The 15,419-nt window shown below is 45.4% G+C and overlaps 1 protein-coding gene and 2 pseudogenes across 1 annotated transcript; 2 read left to right on the plus strand and 1 right to left on the minus strand.

The window, feature by feature from the left end:
- Nucleotides 1-1,187: 1,187 nt before the first annotated feature.
- LOC130609409 (olfactory receptor 1020-like) lies at nucleotides 1,188-2,155 on the minus strand (annotated as a pseudogene).
- A 9,196-nt stretch (nucleotides 2,156-11,351) lies between these two features.
- LOC130609411 (olfactory receptor 1038-like) lies at nucleotides 11,352-12,266 on the plus strand (annotated as a pseudogene).
- A 1,593-nt stretch (nucleotides 12,267-13,859) lies between these two features.
- Nucleotides 13,860-14,813, plus strand: LOC130609412 (olfactory receptor 8I2-like). Its single transcript, XM_057428361.1, has one exon. It carries the CDS (start codon nucleotides 13,860-13,862, stop codon nucleotides 14,811-14,813), a length of 954 nt encoding a protein of 317 aa, XP_057284344.1.
- The last annotated feature ends 606 nt before the right edge of the window (nucleotides 14,814-15,419 follow it).

Genomic DNA, 15,419 nt, shown 5'->3' on the forward strand with positions numbered 1-15,419 from the left:
AACACCCTGTAGAACTGAACAGAGAAGAAAAGGAGACTTGGAGGGTTTCCTTCTCCGAAGCTCGGATTTATAAAGCAAGCCAGGAGGTGAGAAAATCATTTTTTTCTCAGGATAGAGATGATTCTGTGCAGTACAGTCATGCAGATCCATCCATTGAGTCCAAGTGGAATTGTCATGGGAAATGTCATGGGAATTCTAAATACAAGTGGCTCTGTCAGCTTCCTTTGCTCTCGCTGCCTCCCCAAAGGGCCCGTATGCTTGTGCAAAGGAAACCAAAGGTAGTAGTAAAAAGATTAGAAAGTAAGAAATCGCTTTCTTGGGGAAAAATAGGAACGACAGTATGAATTTATAAAATGAGCTTAAATACTGGAGTCCAGTGGGAAAAACCCCTATACAGTTATATCCAGTGTAGATGCCAGGTATGTTTTTCCCAGGGCTGACCAAAAGGCAGCATATCCCCATAGCCCAGCACTGCAGCAGGCTTCCAACAAATCCCTCTTGCTGAAGGATCACTGCTGCCACCTTCCATTTGGACAGTACCCTCCCAGTCAGCTCTCTTTAGGAAATATCTAAGGGTGCTCAGGCACTGGAACAGGCTGCCCGGGGCAGAGCTGGAGTCACCATCCCTACAAGTGTCCCAAACCCTGTAGACAAGGCCCTTAGTGCCATGGGTTAGTGGTGGCCTTGGCAGTGCTGGGGAATGGCTGGACTGGATGATCTTAAAGGTCTTTTCCAACCTAAACAGTTCTGTGATTCTCTAAGTCTATATGTGTCACTTTATTTGTAATACCAGTTTTATACCTTTTATTTGTATTCCTCCGTCACACATATATATATTTACACACATAAACGCATATTACACATATTGGAGCTGAGGGACAAGGTCAAGAATCTTGCAAGAGAAGTGGATATTTCTCAGTGACAAAAGTGAGAATTGAATAAAGCTGATGGGTGTTTCCTGTGAGAAAAAAAGAAACCTGGGAAAATTCAAGGTAATCTCTTCCTACACGCTGGTGGCTGAGAAGTGAAATGAAGTTTGAGGTTCCTGCTCCTCTTGGTTTCCTTCCAAGGAAGATGTGATGGGGGTTCTATTTCTCATTAAATACTCTGACTAATGTGCAGGAACTATGAAAGAGCCTACATAAAGTCATGAGGATTAGTGGAAAATCCCATTAGTTTAGGCGTTCTCACTTGATGTAGAGTATCCATGTCCTGCATGATACAAGTCTTGCGTGTTGCCACTGGTTGAACAACCTCCTCCCGCACTTCAGCAGAGCCCCCTTCACCTCCTTGTTCCTCAGGGTGTAGATGAAGGGGTTGAGCATTGGGGTGACCACGGTGTAAAAGATGGAGGCCACTTTATCCAGGCTCCCATGGCTAGAAGAAGGTTGTAGGTACATGAAGAATCCTGTCCCAAAGAAGATGGAAACAGCCCTCAAATGGGAGGCACAGGTGTGGAAGGCTCTGGCCCTGCTCTGTGCTGAGCACATCTTCATCAAGGTGCGGATGATAGAGATGTAGGAGAGCAAAATGACCACGCTCATCCCCACCGCGTTGATGGTGGCAAAGGCAAAGATGACCATCTCGCTGCTGTGGGTGTCGGAGCACACGAGCTTCAGCACAGGAACTTCGTCACAGAAGTGGTCGATGCGGTTGGGACCACAGAAGGAACCTCCAAACACACACCATGTGTATGTGATGGCACTGAGGAAGGCAAATAGGTAGGATGATGCTATCAGCTGCCAGCAGACGTGGCTGGAGATGATGGTCACATAAAGCAGGGGCTGGCAGATAGCAACATGCCGGTCATAGGCCATCATGGCCAGGAGGTGACACTCAATAGTAGCAAAGGTGAGGAACTGCATCATGCAGCCAGTGAAAGAAATGGTTTTGTCCTCTGATAACAGGTCTGCCAGCATCCTGGGGGAGATGACTGTGGAATAGCAGATGTCAGTGAAGGCAAAAGTGAGGTGAGGAAGAAGTACATGGGGGTGTGGAGGCTGGGAGACACCGGAACCAGGATGATAATGCCAAAGTTCCCCACCAAAGTGACAATGTAAATCATTAAAAACAGGACAAAAAGAGGGGTCTGCGCACATGGTCTCTCTGTAATTCCCAACAGGATGAATTTAATCTGAGTGTGATTTCCTCCCATGACCAGGTGTTACCTACCAAGGCAAAAGGAAGGAAAACATCAAAATCATTGCAAACAGAAATTCACTTTTGGACCATATTTAACTACAATCGATCACCAGTTTAACTGCCATGTTTTGGTGGAATTAATATTTTGTATTGTATTTTTTAAACCCAAATTATATGATTTTGTTCTTCATTTGAGGTACTTAGAAAAGAACAGAGAGTGCGATGAAGCAAAAAATGCCATTTTTGTTCTTCTATGCTGAGAAACATAAACTATGGATTTATTCAAGCACCTGATTTTTCAGGTTTGAGTGAAGAATCAGATCTTTACTCACTTTCAGATTGGAGGCAGTTTGTGTCAGAAGACAGCTTAGAGGAACCTCATAGGAGCACACATAAACCTTGAGCAAGAGAAAGTCACATTCCCATTGAAATCGTAGCTTACACATTAATGACCTCCAGATATTTTCCCTTGGCTTTTAACTCTAATGCCAGTCTTACAATAGCATATATCAAAGTGTTATACATAATTCAAAAAGGATAAAATTCACATTGCTAAAGTCATGATTTCTACCTTTCTGAGTTCCAGCATGCTGAAGCATCCTAAACCTATGGGCATTATGTTGCTTGCCTTAAAAAAGAGTTGGTGTTATAAGAGGCTGATTCCAAAGGCTGATTTGTTAGTGACCATATTCTGCTGACAATCTGAAATGCTGCATTTCTTTATAACAGAATGAGATTCATCCTCATTTAACTCTTGGGTAATTCAGTGAATCTTGCTTTAGCTGCTGATGTAAAAGAAACACAACCTGCATCAGACATTGCTCCCTCTTCTTATAAAGGAAACCCACATTGGTAAGGCTGTTTTCTGACACAGCTTTACCAAAGAGGATGCGAGAACATGCAGACACAAGCCCACCGCCTCAGTGCAGGTGAGGCTCTGCTTTGTGTTGTTGTTACCTCCTGTGCCTTCCCTCTGCCACCGACTGATGGGAGCCAAGGGTTTATCCCCATCGCAGCAGAGAACATCTACGTGCCGGCATCAGCTCTGTTCAGCACCTGATGTGAAGAGAGGGGAGCTCCTGCCAGACTCCAAGAGCCCAGCTTGTGGTGCTGGGGCTGTAAATACAGTTGCATGTGCTCTCCTGGGAGGAAGCCTCCAGGGCTGCTCATGCTTTCCCAGAGGAAAACAAAGAGAAGGAAAAGCAAAGGGTGTGAAATCACCTCTGAAAGGCATTGTGGTGCTTGGGCATCTGAGAGTCATGGAGTGCATGAGCTGTCTTTGAGCACAGCTACACAGCAGCACCAGTGATGAGCAGCTCTTGGGATGCTTCTGACATACTTGTGGATTATGCCAAGCATTCTATCTCTCATTGCCAACAGAATAAGAATGGGTTTAGAGACATTTCAGATCTTGTAGAGGGTCCCTAAATGCGACAGGAACCACAAGTGACTCCTTCTCTGGAGCTGCTGCTGATATCCCTCTGTGAACACTTGAGCCCCAGTGGGATTATCCACATATAGTGCCTGGATGTCCAACACCTGAGCTTGTGCTTTAGGGCTTCCACTGTATTGAAGGATGAGAAACGGGCATTTGAAGCAGTGATGAATTGTCCCAGGGTGAACTAATAGGCCTTTATTCCCCTGAGCAGCCTCAGCTGGGACTTCATCCCTACCCTCCACCCATTTACTCCTCATCTCTATTTAAGCTCAGCCCAGGGAAGTTGGGCTATTTTTGAGTTTTTGTTTTCGTTTTAGCAGGAGTTGTGCACATCTATGGGATCCTTTGATGGTGACCAAAGCTTGTTCATGTATCTTCCTAGCAATTGCTGAACCTGATCGTGATCGGGGGATTGATTTGATCTGTGTTGGCTTGGTTTGGCTTGGTCTTGGACCTTGCTTGCTTGACACCCTGGAATCTCGGCTGACCTTGGCCCAGGTCTCTGTTCCTGCCCTACTGCTCTTGCTCAGATACTGTGGGATGGGTCCTGCACCCCATGGTGTTCTCTTTTGGTTCTGTTTAGACAGATTTAGAAGACAAACCCCTGTGGCAGTCTCCAGGCTCCTGCAGACTAGAATCCGTCACCCTCTGCACCCAACAGCCCAGCCAGTGCTCACTGTTCTGCCAGTCCCTCTCCGCCCAGATCCTATCCCTACATGGGGAACATAGGAGATAGTCTATTCAGTGTGGGAAATTCGAGTGAGAAATCAAACATTACATTCAAGTGTTATTTTCTGGTCCGATTTCAAAGGCCTCCGTCCTTCCCAACTTTTCAGCATTTAATTGCATTGACTGTGGCTCCTTTGTTGACCACAAGTAGAAGACACTTTTCCCCCGACCTAAGTCACCATCAACAGGCTTAATTTGTAAGTGACATAGACAATTTGGTTTTCCCTGGTGTGCTTTAGCATGAGCTGGTCATGGACATGGCATGTGGGTGCTTATTTCCATTTATCTCACCATTTAAGTAAATAGGACTTAAGATGAATGTACAACACCCCTTAATATGAATGGGATGAGCCCTTGATGTGCCCAAATCCTCTTGACCACTGGGTGGTCTCGGCACAGTTCAGCATTCTCAATTATGAATTCATTGCTTACAATTCCCTCCTTTGAAGTGAAATCTCTTGTGAAGCTGCAGCCTGGGGAGGGATTCCCCCTCATATTCAAAGGTGAATGAGGCCAGGAGCAACCTGATGTTACCATGAAGACCGCAGGACATAGTTATTGTTCAGAAAGGACATCTAGGAGGTCACTGTTCCTATGACTGGCAAATTATACACATAAACACATACGTATGTGCGCATATATATAGAAACACAAATGCATCCTAAGCTACATATTTCTATATAACACAATATATTCTTGTGTTAAATGTGAACACCAACACACACGATACTGATTTTCCTTGCCTCAGTTTAGCTGGGGTCTCAGTGATTTATGGGCTGGGTGGGGGAGGCAGCTCCTATGAAAAGCTTTTCCCAGGAAGGATGGAAACCCAAGATCTAAATGGATGATCTGATGTTCTAATGCAGTTATGGCTTCATCTGATGAAAATAGGCTGGAAGCTCTTGGAGATTCAGGAGAGACATTCTTGTGTGGAAGCTAGGAAGATGCCTTCAAGAGATAATCCCCTTGATTTGCTGTGCAGATATCCAGTGCAATGGGATATCGTGCGTGAGTCAAGTGAGTGAAATTCTTCAACAGGTCTGTGTTTGGAACCAGGCTGCTGAGTTAAATCACAGTCAAATCGGCCTTTGCCACCTCTATTCCGGCAGCTGTAGAACTTCACCCTTTCATTTTCCTCCTCAAGTTCTGCCTTTCTCAAAGCCTTTAAGAGAAGCTCCAAGGAGTTTTCTAATTTATACCCACAGTGGTTTGTTAAAAACAAGGGCAAGAATGCTATCAGTAGAGTTTGCGCAGGAGAGCTGCACTTTGGTTTGAGGCAATGGGGATTAAAGAAACCCAAAGCAAACATGGGAACACACCAACACCCTGAAACAATGTGAAAATTGAAGGTAATGCAGCACCCCTTCCCTTCTCCTTCCTTAATTCCCAGTAAATTAAAGGCTCTTTTTCCTTCATCTCAATGACTTTTCCAAAACCACCAAAGGAAAGCTACAGTACTTTTAGTCTTATGAAAAAACCAGTGCTGTCTTCAGAGAAACTTGATCACAGGGGATCAAGGGCAGAGCTGATGGCTTGGTTTGTGTCACATCCAACCAAATCAAAGGGCACAGGGTGCTAATTGTCAAGTTATCCCATTCCAGTTCAAATAAAGGCATGGTTTCCACTGTCCTGTATTTTCCAGACTTTTTCCTTCCTTGCCAGATACAAAAGCCCTGAATTGGCACTGTAGAATTTTTCCTATGCAAGAAGTCATTCCCGGCACAAATTGCAGCTCCCCCATATCTTGGTTGCTATAAAATCGTGATGCCACCAGGGAAAACAGTCACCACAGGGCTCCCCACGCACCCAAAACTTCCCCATTTCTTCCGCAGCTCATCACTCAAAGGTGAGAGATGTCCCTGATCCAGTTGTGTTAACAAGCTCCTCTGGGAATGGATTTGGAGCTGATGGGCTGATAGGAAGGAGAAGGCTTGGCTGAGTCCTGGATGGGGATTTTCCACCTGTGTTCACTTGAGCTGTGGCATCACCAGTGGGAAAAACACTCTTTAATCCAGGGGAAAATAACCCAAACAGGGATGTGACCCTGGCCAGCACTAAGGAATAAGTCTTTATTTATACTTTAGTCTTTATAAACATATATGCTATGTGTGTATATATATCAAAACACAATATTATGTAACCTATATATTTATATATAACTATATATTCTTGTTCAAATCTTTAGTCTTTATTTATACTTTATTGTTTATATTATACTTTATTCTATATATTTATATATTATACTTGTTTATGTTACTTTATTTATATTTTATTCTTTATTTATACTTTACCAGGCTGCTGAGTTAAATCACAGTCAAATTGGGCTTTGTCTTTATTTATACTTTAGTGGTTTGTTCTTTATTTATACTTTATTCTTTATTTATACTTTATTCTTTATTTATACTTTATTCTTTATTTATAGGAGAGATTCTTTATTTATACTTTAGTCTTTATTTATATGGGCTTTATTGTTTATTTATAGTTGGATTCTTTATTTATACTTTAGTCTTTATTTATACTTTATTGTTTATTTATACTTTATTCTTTATTTATACTTTATTCTTTATTTATATTTTATTCTTTATTTATACTTTATTCTTACACTTTACTGAAGTTACCAGCCTGAAGCCGGCTCGTACTGTTGCCAGCAGGACATGACAGTATCCACATATGCCTGCTCTTTAGATGCCCATTTCCCCTTCAAAGCTGTATTCATCTACTTCTGAACAAAATCCATTCCTTTTTCTAAGTGATTTTTGTTCCTTCTTGGTACCATTGCTCTCTGTGGTCACCTCCAAGAGGTGCAAAATGGTCACAGGAGTCCCTTTAGGTATCAAAAGGCAGAAGTTTTGAAATAAGCGGCTAGAAAATCATGGATCAGGATTTCTTATACAACACCACCACCTAGTGGACGTTGCTGGGAATAGCCACTCCTTTAAGATAAAAACTTTCTCTTATGTGCTGGGAAGCTTTGGGTAGCCAAGTGGCTTGTTCTTACCCAAGAAACTGAGAAATAATAGATAAATAAACTAAGGCCATCATGTTGCCTCTACAGTTGGCTGATCCTATGTAGGCAGTTTATTTCCTGACCCTGTTAAAGCAATGTCAGATGGTTTAACAGCTCCAAAGTCCCCTCACGTTTAGAAATGAATCCCTAAACCCCACTTTTCCTAATGCAGTTCTTGGCTGAGGCTTCAGGTTTTATGAAATGTAGATTATTGTAGAGTCACAGAGTGGTTTGGGTTGGAAAGGAGCTTGCTTCCAACCCTCTGCCATGGTCAGGGACACCACACACTAGACCCAAGACTCTCTCCAACCTGGCCTTGAGCACTGCCAGGGATGGGGCAGCCACAGCTCCTCTGGGCACCCTGTGCCAGCGCCTCAGCACCCTCACAGGGAAGAGCTTCTTTGTTATCTGTAACCTGAACTCCCCCTGTTTCACTCTGAACCCATCACCCCTTGTCCTGTCACTGCAGTCCCTAATGAAGAGTCCCTCCCCAGCATCCCTATAGCCCCCTTCAGACACTGGAAGCTGCTCTGAGGTCTCCACACAGCTTCTCTTCTCCAGGCTGAACAGCCCCAATGCTCTCAACCTGGCTCCACACAGGAGCTGCTTCAGCCCCTGCTCATCCTCGTGGCCTCCTCTGCACTTGATCCATGTCCTCCTGATGTTGAGGATATCAAATTCACTCAGCCTTTAAATGTTTTTTTTTTCATTAAATAGTCTGTGCTCTCCATACACAATTTGAGGTGCTAATTCCTGGTGTTTTAAATGATTCCCTTCTCCATCAGCTGTTTCCTCTAGATCCACACATCCCTCTCAGAAAGTGTCCCCATCGCACATCTTTACTCCTGACAAAGCCATCCCAGATTTCATAATGGAAGCAAACGAAAACACATCAGATCTCAAAACAGGTAAGGTCTCAACCTTTATCCCATGGAGGTGAAGGATTTAATTCCTTGTTGTTGATGTATGTAAATCACACCCATCACCACCTAAATAATCCCTGGGGAGCAGCTGGGCTTATTTAGGTGCTCTCTGATGGTGAATTAAATGGGTGAGGATGCCTATACAGTACCCAAGTTCCTGGGTTACTGGTGGATCCATCCTGGTAAGCTGCATGGGGTAGGAAACCCACCTTTTGTTACAGAGCATTAAGTGCTAGGCAGGAATAGCCAGGGTCATTCCCTACTAGGGCTTTTGGGGAGTAAAGAAGTGACTTCTGTCCTTTCCTGGAAGGCCCTGCAGCCCCCTCTCATCTTTGGGAGCACAGTAACGGAAGCATTTCTGATTGAAAAGTAAAGGCAGCTGCTTCAAAATGAAAAGGAAGTTGTGCTTTTATATTTTCATTCTAAGTAGCAGCATAAACTGAGATAAAGGAGAGCTGGATTTCTCCTATGCTGAGGGTTGAACACTTCTAAGAGCGCTTCCCAAGAGGTAATCTTGTTTTTGAATACGGATGTGACACACTACATACTGCTATGTACTAAACCACGTTCGGGGATTTTTGAAGGCTGGATAAAACTCTTAAAGGGGCTGATATTGTTCAGGTAACACCTTCCGGTGCCATTCATTTTAAAACCTGTTGGGTGGATCCTGACCTGGCTCTTGGGAGCCCTTTGGGCTGACCCTTGCCTGCTCTGACAGCTCCCTGGCGGTTAATGTGTAATCCCCTGCCTTGTTTCACCCCTGGCTCGGTGAATACCACAAAGGACAAGGCTCTGGAAGGACGGGTAGATGCTGCATGGGGGAAGACAGAGCAGCATTACCCTGCTAGCTGGAGCCTGGAGAAGCTGGGAGTATTAAAACCCATTTCAAGTGGATCTGAGAGCAAAGAGGAAGAAATCCCTGCTATGAAAACCCTGCTTTGTCCTGTGGCATCCACAGGCCTTGTAGCAAACCTTACCTCCTCTGCTTTATTTCAGGGCAGCAGAAACCATCCCCTTGAGGAACCAGAGGGATGCTGGTGCTGTGAGCATGGGGCTCTTTTGCTTCCTATTTTAAACGATCCTTTTCTTCACTCATTTGATAGTTTGTGCTGTAAGACTCTCGAAAGAGCAGCTAGCCAAACAGTGTGTTATAGCTCTAGAGAGCTGGAACCTTCCCCTTGTTCCTGTTCTGAGATCTTGAGGATAGCATCCACCATGATGGCTTTGGAGTGTTAGACGGGAGACTGAGCTGAGCTCTTAGGCAGAAGCTCTTCCCTGTGAGGGTGCTGAGGCGCTGGCACAGGGTGCCCAGAGAAGCTGTGGCTGCCCCATCCCTGGCAGTGTTCAAGGCCAGGTTGGACACAGGGCTTGGAGCAAGCTGCTCCAGTGGAAGGGGTCCCTGCCCGTGGCAGGGGTTGGGACTGGATGAGCTGTAAGGTCCCTCCAACACAAATAACTCTGGGATTCTATGGTTCCATGAGAGCAAGCTCACTGCCACCTAACCAGGAGGTTGTGATGCAAGGTTTTGTTTGGCTGTAGGATCATAACAGCATCTGGACGTTCTCCTATCCATAATGTCAAGAGTTACATCTTGGATAACACTAGCAACAGTCTGCTTGGTGAGTCCTAGGGCAGCTTGTTGAAAGCTTGGACAAAAAGCAAGATGCTACCAAATTGGAGTAGGAAAGCCACAAATGGAGCTCCTTTCCCCAGGAATACAGGGATAAATATTCAGTTAACTCTTCAGCAGAGTGTGGACCCACAACCTGCATGGATAATATCTAAACGAGGGCGGCAAGGTATGGGTTTTCAGATTAATTTATCTCCATTCCAGTGAGTGTGCTCAAGCTGCAGGGAGATGTGATTGCTGGGGGAAGCTGTCGTGTATAGCACAAGCTGCAGCCTTAGAAACACCCCAGGTTTCATATCTGCGCCTTGGATCACTTCAGACCAAGCACTTGGTTTGTCAAGCAAGAAAAAGCGAGGGTGAGCCTTTGTTAATTGTGAGCTTCAGGTCAATTGTCCCCTGGCAGGAGATGTGTGTGTCTGGGCAGGTGGATGCTGCCTCAGGGGGAGGATTGAGCCCCAGACCCAAACAGTTGGATTTTCATTACTTGGGTCACATCTTCCAGCTCCGTGGTGATGGCTCAGGAGCTGCTTTGCCTCCAGCATCTCTATGTGAGCAGTGAAAAGCAGCTCTACATCCCCATTAATAACACCAGGAGATCACACGCGTTGCTCACAGGACACCTGAAATGAGGAGTCTGCCTCTGGAGGAGGAACTCACCCCTTCAGCAAAGGGTCATCGAATAATGATGGCTCTTAAGCATGGCTCTGCTGGTCAGATACCAGCCACGCACACTCCTGCTTTGCTCTCTGCTGTAACTCTGTCAAGTGATGATTAACGTTAGGCAGGAAAAATCAATGAGGATTCATTCTGCCTGTCGTAAGCTGTGATTTTAGGAGCTGCTGGTTTCTCCCTGGGAGAATTTATCTTTGATCAAGCCTGAATGTGTCTTTTGTCTCCACGTTAGGCATCGTGTCTAAAGCAAAGTGAGGCGAGAAATCCTGGCTCTGCACCATCCTACCCTAAGGAAAGCCACATTTGCTCTCAAAGAGCTCCTCCTGGGACACAGAGAACAGCTATTTATTCCTCATGTACTCACACAGGACTGGCAGCACCCAAAAGATGAGAAATAATTGACTTTTCCTGGCAGTTACTCAGGAATTCAAGGACTTCCATGTGCCAATGGCTTGAGAGGAACTATGAGGAGCCCTGCAGTTTATTCATTCTGGTGTTGCCCTCCCTCCTTTGCCTTAAAATACCTACTAGCTTCCAAGTGTGTTGCTGATGGTTGTGGTGTTTAGCCTTGGGAAATTTGCCTTTTCCCCTCTCAAAGAGAATTTACCTTATATTGACTTATTTATATGTATGTGTGTATATGTATGTATATATACACACTTTGCGTTGACTTAAAGTGGTGTAACTGACTGATAGACAAAACGTGACATTCTTAACATTATTGAGGGATTTGGGCCTATTCAGCATTTCAATTTGAAGACATAAATCAGGCAAACTGCTTATAGGTTCACTGGGGTTGAAGATAATTATATGTCCCCCTCTGAGTTTATTCCCCTGGGCTTCACAAACAGGGAAGACATACAGGTGATGTGCTTTGTCTTATTCCTTGCCATCTATGTGGTTACCTTCATAGGAAACCTGGGAGTAACTGCATTAATCAGAATGGATTCCTGCCTACACATCCCATGTACTTCTTCCTAAGCCACTTGTCTCTCCTGGATGTCTGCTACTCCTCTCAAGCCTTGCTCAGTGTTCTAGTGGAGAGGAAGATGATTTCCTTCATTAGATGTGCCACTCAGCTCTTCTCCTTTGCAACCTGTGCCACCACCGAGTGCTACGCGCTGGCTGCTGTGGCTTATGATCGCTATGTGGCCATTTGTAACCCCCTTCTCTACTCCATGGTCATGTCCCAAAGGCTTTGCATTGGGATGTTGGCTGGTGCCTACTTAGCTGGCGTGATCAGCTCTGCCATACACACGGTTTCCATATCTCGTCTCCCATTCTGTTGGTCCAAGACGATCAATCACTTCTTCTGTGATGGACCACCACTGCTAGCCCTCTCCTGCTCTGACACCCCTGCCATTGAGGTGATGGTTGCTGCCATGATGGGGTTCAATGTACTGAGCACCACGGTCTTCATCCTCATCTCCTACTTCTCGGTCCTTTCATGCGGATGCGGTCTGTGGTTGGTTAACGCAAAGCTTTCTCCACCTGTGCCTCTCACTTCATCTCCATTGTTTGTACTATGGCAGCTCCTTCTTCATGTACCTGCACCCCATCTCCAGCCAGTCCTCGAAGCATGACGAGGTGATCTCCATGCTGCACTCTCTGGCTGTCCCCATACTGAATCCACTCATCTACAGCCTAAGAAATGCAGATATGAAGAACGCCATGAGGAAAGCAAAAAGTAGAGTCCTCTGCTCTTTGTCCATTCATGGTTCCTAGTCAGCTGAATGGAGAGGGCTACGCAGCCCTGGTGAGGAGAACAAGCAGGCTGGGTATTGCACCTTCCAGGATGGCTGGATATTGCACCTTGAAGAGGATGGTTGGATATAGCACCTTCAAGGATGGGTGGATATAGAACCTTCAAAAAGCAGGGACTAAACATACTTGGAAGCATGACACCTGGAAAACATGCTTTTCCTTAAACCAAGGCTACATTCTGTGCTGGCATGGACAGGACTTTCTGTGGCTGCAGCCTGAAACCTGACAGTGACTGTGTCCTGGAAAGAAAGTTGTTGTCCAAAGTGATTGTTACTTAAATATTACTTGAAATTAATATATTTTATTATTTAAATGCTATTAAACATAACAATAAACTTTATTTCAGGGTTCAGAGAGCAAAAGGGAGAAGGTGGTGGCTTTGCCCTGCTGGCATCAAACCAACTGGTATCTGAGCTCATGTTTTATATTAGCAAATGATTTCTGGTGTTATTTCTGGGTTTAAGGAAATGTTAACTGATATTTCCAGGTATTTCAACTCCAGACCACAAGGTTTGGTCACGTGAAATGACAAAATGGATATTGAGGTGAGCCGTTAAGCAGAAGTTTCTCCCTGTGAGGGTGCTGAGGCGCTGGCACAGGGTGCCCAGAGAAGCTGTGGCTGCCCCATCCTTGGCAGTGTTCAAGGCCAGGTTGGACACAGGGGCTTGGAGCAAGCTGCTCTAGTGGAAGATGTCCCTGCCCGTGGCAGGGGTTGGAGCTGGGTGAGCTTTAATTTCCCTTCAACCCAAACCATTCTTTGATAACCCATGGTGTGAATAAAAGTGCCCTAGTATGGGGTAGGTTTGCCTCAAAACCACCAATGTTCCTGACCCCATCTACAACTGATTTAGCGATATTTTAGCATGAGAATATCCAAGCTAAAGCCTTAAAATTTTGGTTTATATATGGTATATTTTGTGGTTTACACCCTTAGGTGGATATTTGGGTTGGTCATAGGAAGCTCACTGCATTCACAGCAAAGCTCTGCTGGAGCCAAGTCCACCGCTTTCCCTTAACATTGTGCAGGGTGGGGGTTCTTCAAAAGCAGATAAACTTAGAACTTAAGACAAATTTCAAGTACATGGCTTTGTGTGGTGTTGAAAAGGATACAGCACAAGTAATGAAGCTACAGAAGAGCACGGATCCACTCTGAAAAATACAAAAAAAAAGGGGAGAAAAATAATCCTTCAAATTCACAGAAATCAGTGAAGAAAATACATTTTTTTTTCTGTTTTCCACATTTTGTGATGTACTTATTTGATTTTATTGTATTACGTTTGGATATACATGATGTTTCTCACTGTTTCATTAGTGATGTGTGTATCAATCACTGTAGAATTATTCTCTTTTAATTTCCGGTCGGGTAATGAGCTCCTTCACCACTTTGACTTCAGATCTTGAGCTACAGACAGAAATACACCATTACAAATACACCGTTTTCTATTGAATTTACTTTGTGGATTATACTCCAACTAAACTTCCACATTATTTCTCTTGTAGGGATGTATTTCAGTGATCCCTTTCATTTCAATCCAAATCCATCAACTTGTTGAAATGACGGATACAGGAAACCTCACGGTTCTCTCCGGCTTCATCCTCTTGGGTTCCTCTGATGCCCCAGAGCTACAATCCACCATCTTCACAGTCTTCTTATCCCTCTATGTTTTCATGGTGCTGGGGAACCTGACGATGATCCTGCTGATCAACACTGACCCCCACCTCCACATCCCCATGTACTTCTTCCTGACCCACTTATCTTGCATGGATGTTTGCCTTTCCTCCTCCATCATCCCAAAAGCTCTGGAGACCTTCCTGCTGGGGAGAAGCCACATCTCCTTTTGGGGTTGCTTTGCCCAGATGTATATTTTCGTGGCTCTGGCTGTCTGTGAGAGCTTCCTGCTTGGGGTAATGGCTTACGACCGATACACGGCTGTGTGCAAGCCCCTGCTCTACACCATTGCCATGACCAGGGCGCGTTGCTATGGCATGATGGTGCTGGTGTACACCATCGGGTTCCTCACCTCCCTGGTGCACATCACGCTGGCGGGGAGGTTGTCCTTCTGTCAGGCCAGGAGCATCAACCACTTCTTCTGTGAGCTGCCCACCCTCCTGCAGCTCTCCTGCTCGGACACAAGCACAAATGAGGTCTTGCAGGTTTACCACGCTGTGTTAAACACCGTGGGCCCTCTCCTGATGATCCTGGTGTCCTACACCTACATCCTCCGCACCGTCCTGCAGATCCCTTTGGCCACGAGGAGGCTGAAGGTCTTCTCTACCTGCGCCTCCCACTTGGCTGCCATCACCAGCTTCTACGCACCCGGGATCCTCACCTACGTCCAGCCTCATGAGGCATCCTCATGGGATCAGGCAAAGCTGGTGTCGGTGTGTTACTGCATCCTCACCCCAACCCTTAACCCCCTCATCCACAGCCTGAGGAACAAGGAGGTGAAGGGGGCTCTGAGGAGGCTGTGGGAGCGAAAGCTGCTGCCACATCTCTGCAGGGTTTGAAAGCACATTTGGAGCCCTTCAGTACTGTGGAGGTAAGGAAGGAATATGTGGGATATGTGATTGTGGAACTGAGCATTACTGGCCATTATTTACTCACTACTGGTCACTATTACAGACAAGGAGGTCACACAGCAAGTGCAGGGTATGGAGAAGCAGCACAACGAATGGTTCTCTTCAAACAGGTTCAGGTGGTTTCAATCGTGACCTGAACCTTCAATAATTCATCCAAATAAGTATCAGGTATTTAATAGCAGGACTGAGACAGCACCATGTGTTTTGTGTTTAAATTGTTCTAAATGAAAGCAGAGCCCACAAAAAGGAGGCTCAGACTTCACATAAGGCACTGACCACTGTCTCCATTGCCTGCTTTCTAAGCATTTCCTCAATGATGAACTGGGGGAAGGTCAAGAGGATTTGATACAGCTCTGGTGTCCTCAACACAAAGTGGACGCGGAGCTGCTGGATCAAGTCCAGAGGTGCAACAAGGATGCTCAGGGGCTGGAGCAGCTCCTGTATGGAGCCAAGCTGAGAACATTGGGTCTGTGCAGCCTGGAGAAGAGAAGCTGCTTGGAGACATCAGAGCAGCTCCCAGTGTCTGAAGTGGGC

Source organism: Pezoporus wallicus, unplaced genomic scaffold (genome assembly GCF_028554395.1).
Source record: "Pezoporus wallicus isolate ANWC-B61680 ecotype Strahan unplaced genomic scaffold, APGP_CSIRO_Pwel_v1 contig_7817, whole genome shotgun sequence".
Classification (NCBI taxonomy): Eukaryota; Metazoa; Chordata; class Aves; order Psittaciformes; family Psittacidae; genus Pezoporus; species Pezoporus wallicus.